The 22,770-nt window shown below is 41.1% G+C and overlaps 1 protein-coding gene across 4 annotated transcripts in view; it reads left to right on the top strand.

Moving 5' to 3' along the window:
* The window catches only part of med23 (mediator complex subunit 23), a 92,812-nt gene extending 72,931 nt beyond the window's left edge, over positions 1-19,881 (top strand). For 3 of the 4 annotated variants that reach the window (XM_078212865.1, XM_078212864.1, XM_078212863.1), the window contains 3 exons: positions 3,457-3,577; positions 6,056-6,187; positions 18,333-19,880. In XM_078212865.1, coding sequence (XP_078068991.1) covers positions 3,457-3,577; positions 6,056-6,187; positions 18,333-18,503 — 424 coding nt within the window. In that variant the 3' untranslated portion in view covers positions 18,504-19,880. Of the gene's footprint in view, positions 1-3,456; positions 3,578-6,055; positions 6,188-18,332 lie in introns of all 4 variants that reach the window. The other variant, XM_078212866.1, reaches the window with a different exon arrangement.
* The last annotated feature ends 2,889 nt before the right edge of the window (positions 19,882-22,770 follow it).

Genomic DNA, 22,770 nt, shown 5'->3' with positions numbered 1-22,770 from the left:
TCAATTGGTCAAGCCAGGTCAGTCAAGGCAGCCTTGAGGAGGAGTTCATAGAATGTATCCGCGATAGCTTCCTTGAACAGTGTGTAATGGAACCTACGGGGGAGCAAGCTATCCTAGATCTGATCCTGTGTAATGAGACAGGAATAATTAATGATCTTGCAGTTAGGGATCCTCTCGGAAGAAGCGATCACAATATGGTTGAATTTAAAATACAGATGGAGCGTGAGAAGGTGAAATCCAATACCAGTGTCTTGCGCTTAAACAAAGGAGACTACAAAGGGATGAGGGAGGCATTGGCTAAGGTAGACTGGGAGCAAAACCTTTATGGTGGGACAATTGAGGAACAGTGGAGGACTTTCAAAGCGATCTTTCACAGTGCTCAGCAAACTTATACACCAGTGATAAGGAAGGACTGTAGAAAAAGAGATAATCAGCCATGGATATCTAAGGAAATAAAGGAGGGATCAAATTGAAAGAAAATGCAGACAAAGTGGCAAAGATTAGTGCGAACCTCGAGGATTGGGAAATCTTTAAAGGTCAGCAGAAAGCCACAAAGAAAGCTATAAAGAAAAGTAAGATGGATTATAAGAGTAAACTAGCTCAGAATATAAAAACAGATAGCAAAAGTTTCTACAAATATATAAAATGAAAAAGAGTGGCTAAAGTAAACATTGGTCCTTTAGAGGATGAGAAGGGGGATGTAAAACTGGAAATGAGAAAACAGCTGAGGCATTGAACAGGTATTTTGTGTCGGTCTTCATAGTGGAAGACACAAATAACATGCCAAAAATTGATGACAGGAAGGCTATGACAGGTGAAGACCTAGAAACTATCATTATCACTAAAGAGGTAGTGTTGGGCAAGTTAATGGGGCTAAAGGTAGACAAGTCTCCTGACCCTGATGGAATGCTTCCCAGGGTACTAAAAGAGGTGGCGGGAGAAATAGCAAATGCACTAGTGGTAATTTACCAAAATTTGCTGGACTCTGGGGTGGTTCCTGCAGATTGGAAAACAGCAAATGTGACGCCACTGTTTAACAAAGGAGGTAGACAAAAGGTGGGAAACTATAGGCCGGTTAGCTTAACTTCTGTAGTAGGGAAAATGCTTGAATCTATCATCAAGGAAGGAATAGCGAGACATCTGGATGTAAATTGTCCCATTGGTCAGACACAGGCATGGGTTCATGAAGGGAAGATCATGTTTGACTAATTTAGTGAAATTCTTTGAGAACGTTACATGTGCAGTGGACAATAGGGAACCTGTGGATGTGGTGTATCTGGATTTCCAGAAGGCATTTGACAAGGTGCCGCACCAAAGACTGCTACATAAGATAAAGGTGCACGGTGTTACGGGTAATGTATTAGCATGGATAGAGGATTGGTTAACTAACAGAAAGCAAAGAGTGGGGGTAAATGAGTGTTTTTCTGGTTGGCGATCAGTGACTAGTGGTGTGCCTCAGGAATCGGTGTTGGGACTGCAATTATTTACAATTTACATAGATGATTTGGAATTGGGGACTAAGTGTGTGTCAAAATTCGCAGATGACACTAAGATGAATGGCAGAGCAAAGTGTGCAGAGGATTCTGAAAGTCTGCAAAGGGATATGAGTGGGCGAGGGCCTGGCAGATGGAATACAATGTTGATAAATGTGAGGTCACCCATTTTGGTAGGAATAACAGCAAAATGGACTATTATTTAAGTGGTAAAAAATTGCAGCATGCTGCTGTGCAGAGGGACCTGGGTGTCCTTGTGCAGGAATCACAAGGAGTTGGTTTGCAGGTACAGCAGGTAATTATGAACGCAAATGGAATTTTGTCCTTCATTGCTCGAGGGATGGAGTTTAAAAACAGCGAGGTTATGTTGCAGCTGGATAAGGTGCTGGTGAGGCCACACCTGGAGTACTGTGCACAGTTTTGGTCTCCTTACTTGAGAAAGGATATACTGGCACTGGCAGGGGTGCAGAGGAAATTCACTAGGTTGATTCCGGAGTTCAGAGGGTTGGCTTATGAGGAGAGATGGAGTAGACTGGGACTATACTCATTGGAATTCAGAAGAATGAGGGGAGATCTTATAGAAACATATAAGATTATGAAGGGAATAGATTAGATAGAAGCAGGGAAGTTGTTTCCACTGGCAGGTGAAACTAGAGCTAGGGGGCATGGCCTCAAAATTTAGGACTGAATTGAGGAGGAACTTCTTCGCACAAAGGGTTGTGAATCTGTGGAAATTCCTGCCCAGTGAAGCAGTTGAGGCTACCTCATTGAATATTTTTAAGGCAAGGATAGATAAATTTTTGAACAGTAAAGGAATTAAGGGTTATGGTGAGCGGGCGGGTAAGTGGAGCTGAGTCCACGAAAAGATCAGCCATGATCTTATTGAATGGCGGAGCAGGCTCGAGGGCCAGATGGCCTACTCCTAGTTCTTATGTTCTTATGTCTATCATGGGAGGATCAAATTTGTTTTATAGTTTCAATGAAATAAGCCTTCCATTAATTATTTTCAACAAAATTCCAGCAGTTCTTCACAGGGGGGGCATGTTTGTTGGAATGTTTGTCTGAGCTCTTGAGTGATTAAATGAATTGAAAATATATAAACCTGCATCTATTTGCTGCAGAAAATGTATGTATAAAGCAAATTGATCTATTCTCTAAAATAAAAGCAAATTATTGAGGATGCTGGAAATCTGAAATAAAACAATTTGCTGGAAAAAGTTTCAGGTCTGTGGCAGCTTCTGTGGAGGGAGAAGTAGACTTTTGAATATGATTCTTCAGAACTGAGTTCTTATTTTTAAGAACTTGTCTCATGGTTTGAGATGGTCAGGGTTGGCTTGTCTAAATTATTATTGTGTTAAAATGAATAATCATAGAATCCATAGAATGTCAGCATTGATCTGAAACCTCAGTCCTTTTCACAAAAGTGGTCATTGAAGGCGATACAGTGGTATTTAAATTTATGTATAGTTGATTGAATCCTTACAGTGCAGAAAGAGGCCATTCGGCCCATCAAGTCTGCCCTGACCACTGATCCCATCCAGGTCCTATTCCTGTAACCCCACATATTTAGCCTGCTAATCCCCCTGACACGGTCAATTTAGCATGGCCAATCGACTTAACCCGCACATCTTTGGACTATGGGAGGAAACTGGAGTACCTGGAGGAAACCCATGCAGACACAAGGAGATTGTGCAAACTCTACACAGACAGTGACTCAAGGCTGGAATTGAACCTGGGTCCCTGTGAGGCAGCAGTGCTAACCACTGTGCCACCGTGCTGCCCTGTGTAATTTGTGTGTAATTTGAGCAAAGAATTGTTATTTAACATCATGGAAAGAAGTGTTTTATTTGTTTCCTTAGTCTGTTCACAACTGTTTACAATTTATAGCTTGAGCTCAAAGAAGAGTGAGACGGTAGAAATAGGAACATATTGTGAAAATAAATGAATGCTTTGTCTTCCTCAGATTTCTCACAGAAGTGCTAAAGCCTTTGGTGAAGACCGAATTCCAATTGTTGTACATATATCATCTTGTTGGCCCTTTCCTGCAACGGTTCCAGCAAGAAAGGACCCGATGTATGCTTGAGGTCAGTGCTTTGTTTACTGAAATGTAATTTTAGTATGAATTTCAAATGTTAATTTGCAGTTTGCGGCAACCAACCACTGAGCATAATTATAGAAAATTAGTTTGTTATTTCTCAGTTGGAACTCTTACAGAATTAAATATCATCATGTATTGGATTTGAAAATGAGATATGTTACTAGGAGACGGTGATAATGTCACTGGACTAGTAATTCAGAGTCCCAGGCCTGGGGGTATGAGTTCTAATCCCACCATGAGGATCATTAATTAATTAATTCAATGAATGAATAAAAATCTGAAATTGAAAGCTAGTCTCAATAACCGTGCCATGAAACTATTATCGACTATTGCAAAAACCCACCTGGGTCACTTGCATCATTTGGGGAAGGAAAGCTCCCTTACCTGGTTTGGCCTACATGGGACTCCAGACTTTGGGGAGTCAGGTGGTGAGTTACTCATCTCAGAATTCCCAATCAATGTGCTTGATTCTTAACTATCCTCTGACTAGCAAGCCAGTCAGTTGGACTAAACAGCTACAGGAAAGTCAGAAAACGTGGAATCGACATTAGAAACAGTAACAGCACGCCTGGCCCTACGGGGATTGTGTCAGACTTGGAAGAGTTAACTCACAGATTATTCAAGTAACTGCCTGACATGGTGAAACTCTCAGGATCAAACCTTACAGCCAAAGTCCCAGATGTTTTTAATTCATAAATGAATTAGTTTCTAATAACCATTTTTCTCAAAAGTGGTAGTAAAGGAATATGAAATTTGCCATCAAAATGAAAACCTGTTCTGTTAGCAGCATGGCTAGTGGTAAATGCTGTATTATTCCAAATCCAGGAAGGGAAACTTGAAACAACTTCCCTCAACTGTATTTTGCAATTTGATATAATGTGAGGAAAGATTTTAAATCCAGTGAATGATGTCCCAAAGGCTTTAAGATGATTTTAAATTAAATAAATGTTTATTAAACAGGATAAGCACCAGTCAGCTAGAGGTACACTTAATTAAAACAGTGGGTATACATAGTATCATTAATTTTACTCAGTTCCAAACACCTTTATTTCACTACCCCAAACTTCCACAACAACTTAAAGGTTTGTAAAAACATTAAAATAATCCAGTTACAACACCAGACAGCTATCTCTTTGGGGTTGCTTTTGAAGTAAAACAAACCAACTGTTTTTTTTAAAGGGGGCTTTCTTCATAGACACGGCCTGCTATTAATGGTGTTGGCTGAGGTCTCAAACAGCTACCTTTGCACAGGTTGAATGCTTCTGATATACGTTTTTAAATCTTTTAATCTTCCCTTATCTGAACTATCTTCTTCAGAAGTCAAATTTAATTACCTTTCTACCTTTCAGAGTGTAAAGGCAATGCTCACACCTTATCTCCTCCTTTTGGACCTTAATTAAACACAACTCAAATCATGCTGGATGCACAGTGTCTTTGCAGGGATTGCTTAAATTAAGCAAAGCTCGTATTGCTGAAAAAAAGAGACATCAAAACTTTTTGTCTTTCACTCATCAGGACATTTTGCAAGAATACCAACTTTATTCTAACACAGCTAAACTTTAAGCAGCTTCTATTTTCCAGTAGTTAAAAAAAATATATAACCAGCAGCACACATTCCAATTTATTGGTTTTCCCTGATATTTTCATGTCATCGCTATTTTCCCTGACTGTTCACTCTTTATAGATGTAATCAGAACTGTTGAATAGTTCCAGTGTTAGCAGATTTTTAAAGAGGGTTGACTGCTGTATTGACTAATTAAAGTGAATGTGAATAGGAACATCAGGTAGGAGTAGGCCATTCAGCCCATTGAACCTGTTCCATCATTCAATGTAACAATCATGGCTGATCATCCACTTGAATGCCTTTTCCCCACACACATCCTTTGTCATTGGCATATAGAAATCTGTCCAGCTCTATTTTAAACATACTGTATGACTGAGTTTCCACAGCCCTCTAGGGTAGGGAATTCCAAAGATCCACAGCTCTGAGTAAAATAATTCTCAACTCAGTCCTAAGTGGCTTCCACCTTATTTGAAAATTGTGTCCCCTAGTTCTAGACTTCCCAAACAGGGAAAATCTTACCTGCATCTACCCTATCCATCCCTTAAAGTATTTTAAAAGTTTCAGTGAGATCATCTCTCATTCCTTAAAATCTAGAGAATCAGGCCCAGTTTTCTGTTTATAGGGCAGCCCCAACATCCCAGGAACAGGACTGATAAACCTTTGTTGGGCTCCCTCTATGACAAGAATATCCTTTCTTGGGTAAGGGGATCGAAACTGTACACAGTACTCCAGGTGTGGGCTAACCAAGCTTCTATACAATTGAAACAAGACTTTGCTGTTCCTGTATTCAAAGGTTCTTATGATGAAGGCTATCTTGCAGCATCTATAAGTTAACCTTCAATGACTTATTGACCCTGAGATTAATCAAATTTAATCAATTTTGATATCTATCTCTTGCAGATTGGCATTGCATTTTATGAGATGTTACAGAATATAGACCAAAACAGCAAGCACCTGAGCTATATGGATCCTATTTGTGATTTTCTTTACCATGTAAAGTACATGTTTACAGGAGACAGTGTGAAGGATCAGGTGAGTGGACTATGAAGACCTTAAACAGCAATGATATTTGTGTCTAAAAAAGGTCACCATCAATTTTATTGGTGTGTCATTCTGTTCACTTTTTGTTACCATTGTACCACAGAAACAAAATTGACTGAATATTGATTTTATAATTCCAGTACATTCTAGAATATGATCATGGAATTTTAATTTTTTTTATTGGAGACAGAAGGAATGTTTTGTCACATTCTCTTCAATTCTAGAGATTTGTTGCAGTTATCTAAATAGATGCTTGTCAAAGCCATGTTTACAAAAAAGTTGTTTTGGCAAAGTTCCCAAATTTAATAAGACTTGAAAAAGTACAACTGTAGATAATTTTTAACATTCAGAAGAAACCAAATAAAATTGCTAAGAAGCTGTGATAACAACAGAGAACAGATATTTAAGTGTAATTTGACCATTGAATTTTATAGTACAGAAAGAGCCAATTTAGTTCATCGTGCCTCTGCCACACTTCAAAAGAATAATAAGATCAGGAGAACATCACTGTTCCACTGTTCAATTAGATCACAACTGATCTGTACTTAAGCTCCTATTTCTCCATAGCTATAATACCCTTGCTTAATAAAAATCTATTGACGTCAGCCTTGAAAACTATTTGTGGAATATCCTCAACCTTCTGGAAGAATGTTCCAGATTTCTACTACCCTTTGGTGAATAAATTCTTTCTGATTTCACTCCTAAGTTTAAGACTTTAATCCCTTGTTCTGGTTTACCCAGTGCTATTTAGTTAGTCCCATTAACATGTCATTTCCATTAGCCGGTTAAATGTTGTTTTTCAAATACTTCTAGAGTCATAACGTATTTTGCTTCCAGCAGTTTTTCTGGTGGCACATTTCATATGTGAACAACACCACAGAAAAAAAACTCTGCTAATAGTTTCTCCTCTTCACTTTCAAGATAGACATGAGGATAGAAAACAAAAGCCAGTTAAAAAGCTTAAACCTGATTTTTAGGGATATGAAAAAAGGCCTGGAAATAGATATTGCAGGAAAAAGTGTAGATGAGAAATGAAACAGATTCAAAAGGGTAATTTTGAGATGCATATTTATTTATCCCTGAACTAAGTCAGCAATCAAATAAACAGAATAAAAGGAAAACCACACTGGCAAGAGACAAAAGGCATACAGGTACAATACCTCAAATGCAGCCATCCAAAACCTGGTGATATCAGAAAACTGGACATATTTTTAAGCGAGCCATGCAACAATACCCTGTGGAAACAAGTGCATAATTACAAGTTTAGTTTTTAAGCATTCACTCTCCAAAAGATTTCTATTCTGCCAGTAATAGAATGCAGAACAAAGCAAATTCTTCCATACTGTATTACACGCCTGTCGTTTCCCGTGGCTTCATGTTATTTGACCTAACCAACTTGGCTCAACCCATACCCAAGTCGTAACATGGTATTGGTATCACCATTAGTGGCCCCATGCAGACATTACTGGTGAATGAAAATACTATAATGGCTGTAAATTGGGAGAGGGGATTGTGCAGCGGGACCTGGGTGTCCTTGTGTACCAGTCTCTGAAGGTTAGCATGCAGGTGCAGCAGGCAGTAAAGAAGGCAAATGGCATGTTGGCCTTCATTGCGAGAGGTTTCGAGTACAGGAGCAGGGATGTGTTGTTGCAATTATACAGGGCCTTGGTGAGGCCACACCTAGAGTATTGTGCGCAGTTTTGGTCTCCTTTTCTGAGGAAGGTTGTTCTTGCTCTCGAAGGGGTGCATCGAAGGTTTAACCAAGCTGATTCCGGGGATGGCGGGACTGATGTATGAGGAGAGATTGACTAGGTTAGGATTGTTTTGGCTGGAGTTCAGACAAATGAGGGGGGATCTCATAGAGACTTATAAAATTCTAACAGGACTAGATAGGGTAGATGCAGGGAGGATATTCCCGATGGTGGGGGAGTCCAGAACCAGGGATCACAGTCTGAGGATTCAGGGTAGACCATTTAGGACAGAGGTGAGGAGACATTTCTTCACCCAAAGAGTGGTGAGCCTGTGGAATTCATTACCACAGGAAGTAGTTGATGCCAAAACATTGAATGTACTCAAGGGGCAACTGGATATAGGACTTGGGGCGAATGGGATCAAAGGTTATGGGGAGAAAGCAGGATTAGGCTAATGAGTTGAATGATCAGCCATGATCGTAATAAATGGCGTAGCGGGCTCGAACGGCCAAATGGCCGCATCCTATTCCTTTCTTCTATGTTTCTATGGCAGTTTGCTCTGTTGTTGACAGGTAAACAGCACCTATGACCACCCATGTCAACTATGTTTTACATGACCTTAAGAGCGAAAAGTAGCAAAATAGACAGTAGGGCAAAGGGAAACTGATAAGCATAAAGGAGTAGGCGTGTTGCAATATACATGAGTTGAAGCCAATTATCACCTTGTCTCCAAAAACCAATAAGGTCTGAAAATTGTCACATTTGCTCCTAAGGCACTCTACCTGTACAGTGTAATAAATTTTCAAGAAAAGAATACATAGAAACTTACATAGAAATTAGAAGCAGAGTAGATCATTTGGCCCTTCGAACCTGCTCTGCCATTCATTATGATCAAGGCTGATGATCAAATTCAATATCCTGATCTCCACCTCCCCTCCATGTCCCTTGATCCCTTTAGCTCCAAGAACTATATGTAATTCCTTCTTGAAATCAACTACTTTGTGGTAGTGAGTTCCATACATTCACCACTCTCTGGGTGAAGAAATTTCTCCTCACCTCAGTCTTCAAAGGTTTACCCCTTATCCTCAAACGATGACCCCTAGATCTGGACTCCTCCGCCATTGGGAACATTCTCTTTGAATCTACCCTACCTAATTCTGTTAGAATTTTATAATTTTCTGTAAAAGCCCCACTCGTTCTTCTAAATTCCACTGAATATAATCCTAACTGACTTCGCTTATCATATGATGGTCCTGCCACGCCAGGAATCAGCCTGGTAAACCTTTGCTGCACTTAGGACACCTAAACCGCACACAATACTCAGTGTGGCCTCACCAACGCCCTATACAATTGCAGTAAAACATCCCTATTCCTAACTCAAATCCTCTCGCTATGAAGACCAACATACCATTTGCGTTAACTGAGCATGTCCAAATCATGTTGAAGCATCTCTGCATCCTCCTCACCATTCACCTACCCAACTTTGTATCATCTACAAATTTGGAGATAATACATTTAGTTCCCTCGTCCAAATCATTAATATATAATGTAAACAGATCCCTGTGGTACCACACCAGCCTACTGCCTGCCAATCAGAAAGACCCATTTCTTCCAACTCTTTGCTTCCTGGCTGCTAATCAGCTTTTTACCCATCTCAAGATATTACCTGCAATCCCATGCGCTTTAACTTTACATAGTAATCTGCTATGTGAGAACTTCTGAAAGTCTAAATAAACCACATCCACTGGTTCTGCCTGGTCAATTCTACTCGTTGCAAACTTGAAAAATACCAGTAGATTTGTCAAGCATAATTTCCATTTCATAAATCCATGCTGACTTTGTCTGATTATTCCACTGCTTTCCAAATGCTGTTCAATGCAATCCTTGATAATTGAATAGGGAGATCCATCCATTAGGATATTCTATCCATTAGGATATTCTATCCATTAGGATATTCTATCCATTAGGATATTCTATCCATTAGGATATTCTATCCATTAGGATATTCTATCCATTAAAGTATTCTAAGGAACGTCAAGGATTGCTGAGGGCTGCAAAGAGGGGTCGTGAGGAAAACATTTTTGGAAACATAAAGTAGAACAATGAGGTGTTCTTCAGAAATAAGAAAAGACCCACTTAAAGTGTTGAAATAGTAGCCAAAGGCAGTGACTATTCCTGTAGCGACAGATAACTTCTTAGAGAACCAATGGAAATAAGCTAAGGACAAGATTTCACATTTTAAAGCTCTGTAACAACCTGAAATCAACTTAATTCCGATGTCAGGCAAATGGTGTATCGATTTTTTTTTAAAAGGTGAATTTCTTTAATTTTATGCTCTCCTCCCAGCCATACTCGATCATTCCTCACCATGCCAAAAATTTCCCAGCGTCCGTTACCAACTGTTCCATTCCATTGTCACAAGCAAGGCACACCTCAATGAATTCCTTGGGTCACGACAATCTTAACAGCCCAGAATTCCAGAGATTCCTTTGAGCAGTTTAGTTGGCTCTGGTAAAGATGTTTTCCCTATTAAGTTACACCTCTGCTCCCCATCATTTCCTACAGAATGGAGACCAGTTTCTAATTATCTGGCTGCTTCTCAGCATTTCCTTTTTCTGGGTGAAGTGCAATTCAACAACTCAATGCATTTCTATTTCACTTTCTCTCCCTTCTCCACTCTTATCTCTATGGCAACCTGAAGTCACAGGGACATTTCTCCAAAATTAGGTATTTATCAGGCGTTTATCACCACCTCCATCAGTTCCGAACTATCAGTTTACCTTGAGTTAGAGGCACCTTTTAAAGCATAATTGTGTTGCATGACAGTAGAATAATTGCCAAAGGGTTTAACTATTATTTCTCCAAGTACTGGGGTTTGAATTGCACATTCCCATCTATCCTGATAACCTTTGATTTACTTGCCTAACAAGGTTCTGTCGACCTCTGCCTTAAAAAGATTCAATGATCTTGCTTCCACTACCTTATGAGGCAGGGTTCCAAAGTCTCTCAACCTTCTGAGCAAATATTTTTCCTCCTGTCTAAAAATGGTGCCCCTAGTTCTGGGCTCACCCACAAAGGGAAACATCCTTTCTACATCCACCTTGTCAATACCATTCAGAATCTTGTATACTTCGATCAAGTTATCCCGTACTCTTCGAAACTCCAGTGGAAACAAGCCCTATTTCCTGAGTGGTCAACCTGCTCATTCCAGGTATCAATCCAGTAAACCTCCTCCAATGTATTTACATTCTTCCTTTAATAAGGAGACCAAAACTGTGCACAGTATTCAAGATGTGGTCTCACCAATGCCCTGTATAACTGAAGCATGACATCCTTCCTTTTATGTTCAATTCCCTCATAATAAAGGATAGCATTCATAAGAACATAAGAACTAGGAGCAGGGCTAGGCCATCTGGCCCCTCGAGCCTACTACGCCATTCAATAAGATCATGGCTGATCTTTTCCATTAGTCGCCTTGATTACTTGCTGTACCTGTATACTGACTTATTTGTGACTCGTGCACCAGAACACCTAGATTCCTCTGCAGCCGTTCTCCATTTAAGAGATACTTTTTTATTCTTCCTGCCAAAACTTTCCCACATTATACTCCATCTGCCAGATTTTTGCCCACTCACTCAACTATCCATATCCCTCTGCAAGCTCCTTATGTCCTCATAATATACTTTCCTACCTATCTGAAGATTTAGCTACCATGCCTTTGCTCCCTTCATCTAAGTCATTAATATAAATTGTAAAATGCTGAGGCTCCAGCATAGACTCCTGCAGGACTCTACTTGTCACATCCTGCCAATCAGAAAAGTACTTATTTACACCAACTCTGTTTTCTGCCAACAATCTTCTATCCACGCTAATATATTCATAAAGGTGAATACAAGGAATGGTCTTGAAAACATGAGCTAATTTTTTTTTAAATTAATTCATTGGATGTTGTTTACGTGGCTGGAATCTGATGTCTTGCCTTAACTTCCACTGAGAAGGTGGTAGTGAGCTGCTTTCTTGAACCACTGCAATTAATGTAGTGACATTAGAACCACAGTGCTGGCAGATGGTGAGTTCCAGGATCAACAGTAGCAATGATGGAATGGAGATATATTTCCAAGTCAGGATGGTGTGTGGCATGTAGGAAAACTTGCACTTTTTTTCTCATTCATTCGCGGGTTTCACAGATTGAGCCAAAGTTAGGTGTGTTGATGGGGACTCTATTAAGGAGAATTTGATTCTTATTTAGCTTGTTGTATGCACTATGTTGCAATCCTCTCTAGTAAGACCATAACCATAGTAAATGTGATGGTTATGAGCAATTGATTCCACTGAAAAAAGTGGGTGTGTCATGGAATTGTTTGTTTCTTGAAGTGTGCTTTGTTACTGAAAAGGTTGGGAACCATTGATCTAGGCCTCCACCCTGAGGAGCTCCTGCAATAATGTCCCACCCAGGACTGTGGTGATCGACCTTTAACCACTACAACCATCTTCCTTTGTGCTAGAAATGACTCCAACTAGTGGAGAATTTTCCTCCCTGATTCCAGTTTTGCTAGGGCTTCTTGATTCCGCACGTGGTCAAATGCTGCCGTAATGTCAAGGCCAGTAACTTTCTCCTTAGCTCTCGAGGTCAACTCTGTTTTTCCATGTTTGTACCAAGGTTGTAATGAGGTCAGGAGCTGAGTGGCCCTGGTAGAACTCATGTTGAGCATCAGTGAGCAGATTATTGCTGAGTCAGTACCACTTGATAGCACTGTCAACAGCCTCCATCACTTGCTGATGATCAAGAATAGACGGATAGAGTGGTAATTGGCCAGGTTGATTTGTCCTACTGCTTGTGTACAGGACATACCTGGGCAATTTTCCTAATTGCTGAGCAGATGCCAGTGCTGGAGCAGCTTGGCTAGGGGCGCGGCAAGTTCTAGAGCACGTCTTTAGTACCAGGGTGCTGTCAGGGCCCATAGCCTTTGCAGTATCCGGTGTCTTCAGACATTTCAAATTATTACATGGATTGAATCAAATTGGCTGAAGACTGACATCTGTGATGCTGGGGGCTTCAGGAGGACGCGGAGATAGATCATCCAGTCGGGCATTTTTGGCTGAAGATGGTTGCAAATGTTTCAGCCTTGTCTTTTGCACTGATGTGCTGGGCTCCCCCATCATTGAGGATGGGGATAATTGAGGAGCCTCCTTCTCCAGTGAATTGATTAATTGTCCACCATCATTCATGGCTGGATGTGGCAGGAGAACTGCAAAGCTTATATATGATCCATTGATTGTAAAGTTGTTTAACTCTATCTGTTGCATGCTGCTTATGCTTTTTGGCATGCAAATATTTCTGTGTTGTAGTTTCCTCAGGTTGGCAGCTCAGTTTTAGGTACCTGGTGTTGCTCCTATCATACCCTTCTGCAGTCCTCTCTCAATCAAGGTTGATCGCCTGGCTTGATGGTAATGGCAAAGTGAAAGAAATGCCAACCATGAGGCTACAGATTGTGGTTGAATCCATTCTGCTGCTGATGGCCCAAGCGCCTTATTTTAATGTTTATTTATTATTGTCACAAGTAGGCTTACATTAACAGTGCAATAATGTTATTGTGAAAATCCCTTAGTCACCACACTCGAGCACCTGTTTGGGTACACTGAGGGAGAATTTAGCATGGCCAATGCACCTAACCAGCACGTCTTTTAGATTGTGGAGGAAACCAGAGTACCTGGAAGAAACCCACGCATACACAGGGAGAATGTGCAGGCTCTGTACAGGCAGTGACCCAAGTCGGGAATTAAACCCGTGTCCCTGGCTCTGTGAGGCAGTAGTGCTAACCACTGTGCTGCCCTCATGGATACCCAGTTGTGAGATGCTAGATTTGTTCAAAAGCTATTCCACTTAGCATGGTGTTATACTACCCAGCATGTTACAGGGCACTGTCGGTGTGAAGATTGGACCTCATCTCTGCAAGGACTGTATGGTGGTCATTTGTAACGGGTAGATTGGTGTGAATGAGATCAAGTAAGTTTTTCCCTCTTGGTTCTCTCACCACCTGCCACAGACCCAGTGCAGCATTTATGTCGTTTAGGACTTGGTCAATAGTGGTGCTACTGAGCTACATTTAGTGATGGACATTGAAATACCACATTCAGGGTATATTCTGTGTTCTTGACATCCTCAGTGCTTCTTCCAAGTGGTGTTCAACATGGAGGACGATGGAATAATCAGATGAGGGGGAGAGGGCACGTGCTAGATGGTAATCAGAAGGAGATTCCCTTGCCCATATTGTGACCTAATGCCACAAGACTTCATTGGGTCCAGAGTCAATGTAGAGGACTTGGAGGGTAGATCCCACCTGATTGAACACCACTGTGCTGCCAGTGGGACAGGACATACCCAGTGTTGGTGGTGTCTGGGACATAGATGTACTCACGGAATCATATCCTACAGGCTGTCAGGCATTTGCTTGAGTTGTCTGAGGGATATATTTCCCAATTTTGGCAGAAGTCCTGAGATGTTAGGGAGGATTTCATCCCGTCAACAGGGCTAAGTTTGCTGCTGTTGTTTCCAATACCCAGGTCAATGCTGTGTGGCCTGTCCGATTTATTTCTTATCTGTGGTGGCTGATACTACATGGCTTGCTGGAGTGTTTGAGTCCACTATGTTGTTGTGGGTCTGTGGTCACTAGACCAGCTTAGGACAACAGATTTCCTTCCTCAAAAGACATTAGTGAACCACATGGGTTTTTACAATAAACAGTGATTTCATGGTCACCATTCCGGAGACTAGCTTTAAATTAAAATTAAATTCCACTGGCTGTCAGGGTAGGGTTTGAGCCCATGTCCCAGAGCATTAGCCTGGGCCTCTAGGTTATTACTGCAGTGACAATGTCACTATGCCACTGCCTCCCCGAGGTGCTAGTGTTCCAGCCTTTGTCCTTCCAGGTGGTCGCGATTTGGAAAGTACTGTTGAAGGAGCCATTGGGATTGCTGCAGTGTTTCTAGTATATTATGCGCATTGCTACCACTGTGCCTGAGTGGTGGAGGGAATGAATATTCAATGTGGTGAGTGGGGTGTGGATCAAGCAGGCCGCTTCGTCTGGGAATGTGTCAAACTTCATGAGTGTGTTGGAGCCACACTCATACAGGCAAGTGAAGTGTGTTCCATCACACTCCTGTCTTGTTGATGATGTAAGAAGTTTAACAACACCAGGTTAAAGTCCAACAGGTTTATTTGGTAGCAAAAGCCACACCTTTTGCTTTTGCTACCAAATAAACCTGTTGGACTTTTGCTTTTGCTACCAAATAAATCTGTTGGACTTTAACCTGGTGTTGTTAAACTTCTTACTGTGTTTACCCCAGTCCAACGCCGGCATCTCCACATCTTGTTGATGATGGACAGGTTTTAAGGAGTCAGGAGTTGTTATTTACCACAGGATTCCCAGCCTCTGACCTGCTCTTGTAGCCACCATATTTATATGTCTGATCAGTGCGATACCAAGGATGTTGGTGGGAATTCAACAATGTCATGGGGAGATGGCTAGATTCTCTCTTATTGGAAATGGTCATTGCTTGGCATTGTGTGCCACAAATGTTACTTGCCACCTACCAGCACAAGCATTAATGTTGTCTGGACCCTAATCACGGACTGCTTCATTGAGTTGCAAATAGAACTGAACACTGCAATCATCGATAAGCATTCCTATTTTTGACCTTAAGACAGAGGGAAAGTCATTGAAATAGTTGAAAATGGTTGGACCAAGAACTCTGCCCTCAGGTACCGTTCAGTAATGTCTGGGTTTAAGATGATTGGTTTCCAATAATTATAACCAGTTAAAGTTTATTTATTAGTGTCATAAGTAGGCTTAAATTATTGTGAAAACCCCCTAGTTGCCACACTTCGGTGCCTGTTCAGATGCATGGCCAATGCATCTAACCAGCATATCTTTCAGTCTGTAGGAGGAAACCAGAGTACCTGGAGGAAACCCACGCAGACACGGGGAGAATGCAGAGACAGTGACCCAAGCCGGGAATCGAACCCGGGTCCCTGGCGCTGAGGCAGCAGTACTAACCACTGAGCCATCATACTGCCCATGTTTCTTTGTGCTTGGTATGACACCAACCAGTAGATAATGCGGCACGGTAGCACAGTGGTTAGCACTGCTGCTTCACAGCTCCAGGGTCCTGGGTTCGATTCCCGGCTCGGGTCACTGTCTGTGTGGAGTTTGCACATTCTCCTCGTGTCTGCGTGGGTTTCCTCCGGGTGCTCCGGTTTCCTCCCACAGTCCAAAGATGTGCGGGTTAGGTTGATTGGCCAGGTTAAAAATTGCCCCTTAGAGTCCTGGGATGTGTAGGTTAGAGGGATTAGTGGGTAAAATATGTGGGGGTAGGTCCTGGGTGGGATTGTGGTCGGTGTAGACTCGATGGGCCGAATGGCCTCCTTCTGCACTGTAGGGTTTCTATGATTCTATGATTCTATGATAATTTTACCTCCAACCCCCCGCCCCCCCCATTCCCTTTGACTTAATTTTTGCTGGGGCGCCTTGTTGCCACACTTGGGCAAATGCTGCCTTGATGTCAAAGACAGTCATACTTGTATCACTTCTGGAATTCAGCTCTTTTGTCCATGTCTAGTCCAAGACTGTAATGAGGTCTGGACCAGTGTGATCCTGGTGCAACCCAAACTGAATATCAGTGAGCATGTTATCGGGTAAGTACTGCTTGATAGCACTGTTGATGATACCTTCCCATCGTTCTGGTCACTTGCTGAGCCTTTTCAGGGGTAGTGAAGTCTCATATTGGTCAGAGTCTGCAATTGTAGACCAAAGGGAATAAGGGCAGCTGATTTATATCCCAAAATGACCTTGCGGGTTTTTACAACAATCCAGTGGTTACCTGGTCACTGATGCTTTTAAATTCCAGAATTGATATACAACAAATAGTGTGTGAGCAACTAGCAGGTTGGTAGCCATTTACCAGTGGGCTGCTACAAGCTTTGGAACTGCTGTTCATATTCTTTATAAATGATTTGAAGGAAGAAATGATTTGCAGATGACACCAATTTGGAAGCAGCAACGAATAATGGATATCATAAGAACATAAGAAAGAAATAGGAGCAGGAGTAGGCCATCTAGCCCCTCGAGCCTGCCCCGCCATTCAATAAGATCATGGCTGATCTGACGTGGATCAGTACCACTTACCCGCCTGATCCCCATAACCCTTAATTCCCTTACCGATCAGGAATCCATCCATCCGCGCTTTAAACATATTCAGCGAGGTAGCCTCCACCACCTCAGTGGGCAGAGAATTCCAGAGATTCACCACCCTCTGGGAGAAGAAGTTCCTCCTCAACTCTGTCTTAAACCGACCCCCCTTTATTTTGAGGCTGTGTCCTCTAGTTTTAACTTCCTGACTAAGTGGAAAGAATCTCTCCGCCTCCACCCTATCCAGCCCCCGCATTATCTTATAAGTCTCCATAAGATCCCCCCTCATCCTTCTAAACTCCAACGAGTACAAACCCAATCTCCTCAGCCTCTCCTCATAATCCAAACCCCTCATCTCCGGTATCAACCTGGTGAACCTTCTCTGCACTCCCTCCAATGCCAATATATCCTTCCTCATATAAGGGGACCAATACTGCACACAGTATTCCAGCTGCGGCCTCACTAATGCCCTGTACAGGTGCATCAAGACATCACTGCTTTTATATTCTATCCCCCTCGCGATATAGGCCAACATCCCATTTGCCTTCTTGATCACCTGTTGTACCTGCAGACTGGGCTTTTGCATCTCATGCACAAGGACCCCCAGGTCCCTTTGCACGGTAGCATGTTTTAATTTGTTTCCATTGAGATAGTAATCCCATTTGTTATTATTTCCTCAAGTGTATAACCTCGCATTTATCAACGTTATATATCAATGTGCACAAATCCAATAGCTTTGGGCCGTCTCAGATTTTGGATGGGAAAATGCCACTATTATACAGAACAGTGTAGGGTTATGAAATTTGGCAGTGAGATGGATAATATGGATCATGTGTTCATTTATTTTCTCCTGCAATTGGTAGTAGTCCTATGTATAGAAGTCACACTAGAATTCAGGGAATCCGAGATGCCTCGTATTTCAAGAAAATGTTAACTCCCAACAATGTAGGTCTGTCCTACATTGCTTGTTTGAGTTGCACACAGACCAATAAGCTGAGTGCTTCACCATCTCAGCAGCAACTTGTCTGAAAACCACCATTAGTTAATGGTCATGGGGTGGAAGGGCAGGAGTGGTGTTTGTGGCACTGCACATAAGAGTCTTGAGAAGCAACCATCAAGAAGTAGTGGTGGTTATTAGGTGATACGTTAATGAAAAAATTGGGTAACTGATTAACGTGACTGTTTTAATTTTGAAATCAAATAGCTCGTACATCACCACAAATAGCTTATTCTGAGATGTTTGCTCTGTATTTCTAGGTGGAAAAAATAATCTGTACGCTGAGGCCTGCATTAAAACTTCGACTACGATTTGTGACTCACATAAGCAAAGTGGAACCAGCACCTCAAGTGCAACCATCAAGCAGTGCCTCTCCAGCCAACCCCTCCAGCCAGGTGTCCACTGGTGTTGCCCTACCAGTAACACAATAACACAGTTTGGAAAGCATTTTATGTCAAGAGTTCTAATGCTGTGATGTGAAAAAAAATGGCGTATTGATTCCTAACTAAAGGTTGCTTTTTAATCTTGTATGAACTTTCCATTGAATAATATAAGTAATGCTAGTGAAGAAAGGTTGTTAACTGCCAACTATTTGCTGCAGTTGCTCTCCTGTTCTTTACTGATGGTCAGAATGGTTCTGAGTGCTACTTCAGTGAAAAATGAACTGTTACAGTAATGTGCAATGAATCACCCACTTTGTCCTATTGATTTAGAACATTGTAATTCACACAATGAATTAATCCTAATAGTAAATACAAAATTATATAACTTTCTGTTAGTGATGCCTTTTGCTTTTCTCAACACCACACAAATAAATGTTTTGTTTAAGCTGAAGACAGCTTTTACTGTTTCATTCTGCAAGTTTTATTGCAATTAATTTGTATAATTTTGCTCTCAAACTGTAATGTCTAGTGCTTTTGACTAGAATCGTATAAGAAATAACCTCAATGTCAAAAGAACTCAGCTAAAATAATGTGTATCCTTTTGAAATGACACAAGATTTAATTTGTGAATTAAACCTTTTCAACAACCAAGTATTATTTTAATACTATTTAATATTTAATACGATCAATCTTAATTGTGTGAGCTACTTTTCAGAGTTTGAATCTTTAGTTATCACCTGTTTTCTCAAAGAGCAATCCTGTTCTTGAAATTGTAATTGATGAACTATGTCCCAAATTGTGCTAATGCTGGTCTTTAAACAGCGAGCATGCTGGCCACTTTTTAAATACATGTTTGAGTGAAATAGCAGCTCTAACATAAACCACTCCGATTTCTTAGTGTATTTTAGTTTTTGCTTCTCCTCCTGTAATTATGGGATGAGCTGAAATATTTGTGAATTGGCTTCCAAATATTTATAACATTTATTGCAATTGTTTCATTCTAATATGAGCAAAATAAATGTATGCTTTATGAACATTGATCAGTACTGTCTAGCAATCTTTAATTTTTAAACCTGTATTTATATTGATATTTACTATTCTGTAAGCAATGAAATCTTATCATTTTATCCAGTTCCTGTAAAATGACTGCAAAAATGAAATACAATTGAAGTAATTTGACTAACAAACTATTTAAGTTTTAATATTCAATAGATATTTTATTAATATTAGGTTGTTACGGTTTTACCGATTTGCTTTGCCTAGTTAAACCTTGGCCAATTTGTATTAATTGGTCAACTTTTGTATGTAGTCTGGGGAACTTGGTAAATTCTGCAGGTATTTGTTGGAAACCTGAAGCACTGAAGATGGAATGGCCCATAACTACCTTATGTGCTTTTATCAATAAAAAAAAATGTACCATGTTGTAATCCAATGTATCAGACTGCTTTATTAAGGGATGTTATGGTCTTTGACCAGATTCCAGATTGTGGAAGAGATCAGGTTAAGGTAGACAAAAGTAGACAATATCTTAAGATTCAGACATTTACCAAGTGGAAAAAGCCACAAGATTCCAAATGTTTTGAACAAACAAAAATAAACTTTACGAGTTCAGAAAGATTAAACTATTCACAATATTTATCTGATAATGAGGTACATGAATTAACAGGCAAACTGATGGAATACACCACAGCACAGAATTATGGCCAAATACGAACAAACTCAATTCTATGGATTTCTCAGCAGCCTCCCAGATGTGTGTCACATTGCGAGCCAACTAATCTCACTGAAACTGTCTTTCTCATGAGAGTTTGTGACCTTCATCTTCAAAGGTCTCACCTTGGTATTCTCTTCAAAAGTCACCCCAACTTGGATTGCTTCAGCGATGGCCCACCTCTCAGATTTCAGTCTTGCCATACGAGTGCACTCAAGCATCAATTTATAATCGAAATTTCAGATCCTCGGCCATGCCAAACAGTACACCACTATTCTACAGGAATACTTACCGCAGCATGGAGTCACCAATCTTCGGCTGCCGTCTTGGATCATCAGGGTTTCTTTTGAGCCCTTTTAGATTATCAGGATTTCTGAACCCACTTCATTTAAAGTCTGCACCCCACAGTTCGTTCTTTAATTTGAGACTTCCTCTTTTTCTCGATTGGCAGCGATTCATTCTCCCTGCCTCTGGTTCACTTGATTGGGACCTTCTCCCTGTCCCCCTCCCTCGTTTGGGACTTCTCCCTTCGACACAAACTTGATTATTACACTGAATCGGGTTTTCACACCACCCTTTATCCTCCAGGCACAGCATGTCTTGACCTGAAAAATGTCAAATTGCATATATTCGTCCCATACCTGGCCTGTGCATGCACAGGAATTATGAGGATTGTTGGGAATTTCTTAAGGAATAAAGAACTTGTATTTGTGTAGTAATTATCTTGACATCCCAAAGTGCTTCACAATTAATGAAGTACTTTTGACAGGCAGTCACTTCTAATGTAGGAAATATGACCAATTTATGCAATGTAAGCTCCCACAAACAATAGTGAAATCAATAGTCAGATGATCTATTTCACTGATGTTGGTTGAGAGATAATTGTTGACCACAGCAGAGAACTTCTTTGCTCTTTGTAATGCAAGGGATCTTTTACACCTGCCTGACAAGCAAGCAAAGCCTCAGTTTAACTTCTCACCTGAAAGAAACCACTTCATGAACATCAGACTTGTTTACTTAATCCTAAACTTGAGTAATTGAAAAATGACTTCATTCATGAGTCTAGGCAGTACTTCCCTGGTCCAAATGCTGCTGGCACAGAGTGATGATGGTTCCACGTAAAAAACCTATTTTGGCTCACTTTTAACATGATCATTAATAAACAGTTCAATTACTTTGATTAAAGGGCTTGTTTGTAACATTTGCATAACTGTATCTCTACCATTTCCAGCATGTAGGTGGTGGGACTCCTCTAATTCCCCATAAGGCATTAGAACCATAGAATCCCTGCAGTGCAGAAGGAGGCCATTGGGCCCATCAAGTCTGCACTGACCACAATTCCACCAGACTCTATTCCCATAACCCCACATGTTTACCCTGCTAATCCCCTGACACCAGGGCCAATTTAGTATAGCCAATCAACCTAACCGCACATCTTTGGAGTGTGGGAGGAAACTGGAGCACCGGGAGTAAACCCAGACACAGGGAGAACATGCAAACTCCACACACACTGACCCAAGCCAGGAATCGAACCCAGGTCCGTGGCGCTGTGAGGCAGCAGTGCGAACCACCGTGCCGCATTAACGTTTGTATTTGAAACTACACCATGTGGGCACCCCAAACGACAATATCAATTTTAGCTAGATTAATTATGACAAAAATAAAACAAGACAAGCAATAATCTGCACTAATAATTTCAATCTTGACATTGAAGGCTTTTTAAAATATATTTGTTCATGAGATGTGAGCATCGCAGGCAAGGTCAGCATTTATTAACCATTCCTAAATGTCCCTGAGCAGATGGTGGTGAGCTGCCTTGAGCCTCTGGAGTCAATGTGGTGCAGGGGGGAGAGTTCCAGAATTTTGACCCAGTACCGGTGAAGGAATGGTGATACAGTTCCAAGTGAGGACAGATAGTGAGTGACTTAAAGGGGAATTTGCAGGTTACGATGTTCCCATGGACCTTTTTCTTCTTGGCTGATAGTTTTTGAGTTTGGAAGGAGACTTGGCGAGTTGTTGCATCTTGTTGATGGTACACTGCCGCTGGTGGGTGAAGGGAGTGAATGCTCAAGTGGATGGGATACCAATTGTGGGCTATTGAGGAACTCCAGGAGTGATGTCGCGAGACTGAGATGATTGGCCTCCAACTTCCGTAACCATCTTCCCTTATCAAAAGCAAAATAATGCAGGTACGTGAAATCTGAAACAAAAACAAAACTAGGATATCAACTCGTATTCATTACATGCCCAGAAACGGCCACTGCTACCTAGGCTACACCTCACAGCCTGCTTACTGTAAAGACTACACACTGTTCATGATGTGATCTCTTCCACATTAGAGACACCAAACACGGACTGGATGACTGCTTTGAGAATTAATACCGTTCAGTCCTGTCACTTGTCATTTTAATTCTCCACCTTGTTCCCATTCTGTCCATTCTATCCTTGCCCTGCCACAATATTCCAGTGAATATTGTAGCAGGCCAAGGCTTGTTCAGCTCAAAAAATATGAGAGGCAGTACCTCATCTTTCAACTCCACATTACAACGTTCTGGACTCAACATTGAGTTCAGCAATTTCAGATCTTCACCTCTGTCTCTTTTC

Source organism: Mustelus asterias, chromosome 5, assembly GCF_964213995.1.
Source record: "Mustelus asterias chromosome 5, sMusAst1.hap1.1, whole genome shotgun sequence".
In the NCBI taxonomy this organism is placed as follows: Eukaryota; Metazoa; Chordata; class Chondrichthyes; order Carcharhiniformes; family Triakidae; genus Mustelus; species Mustelus asterias.
This window is presented reverse-complemented; position numbering and strand designations above follow the sequence as displayed.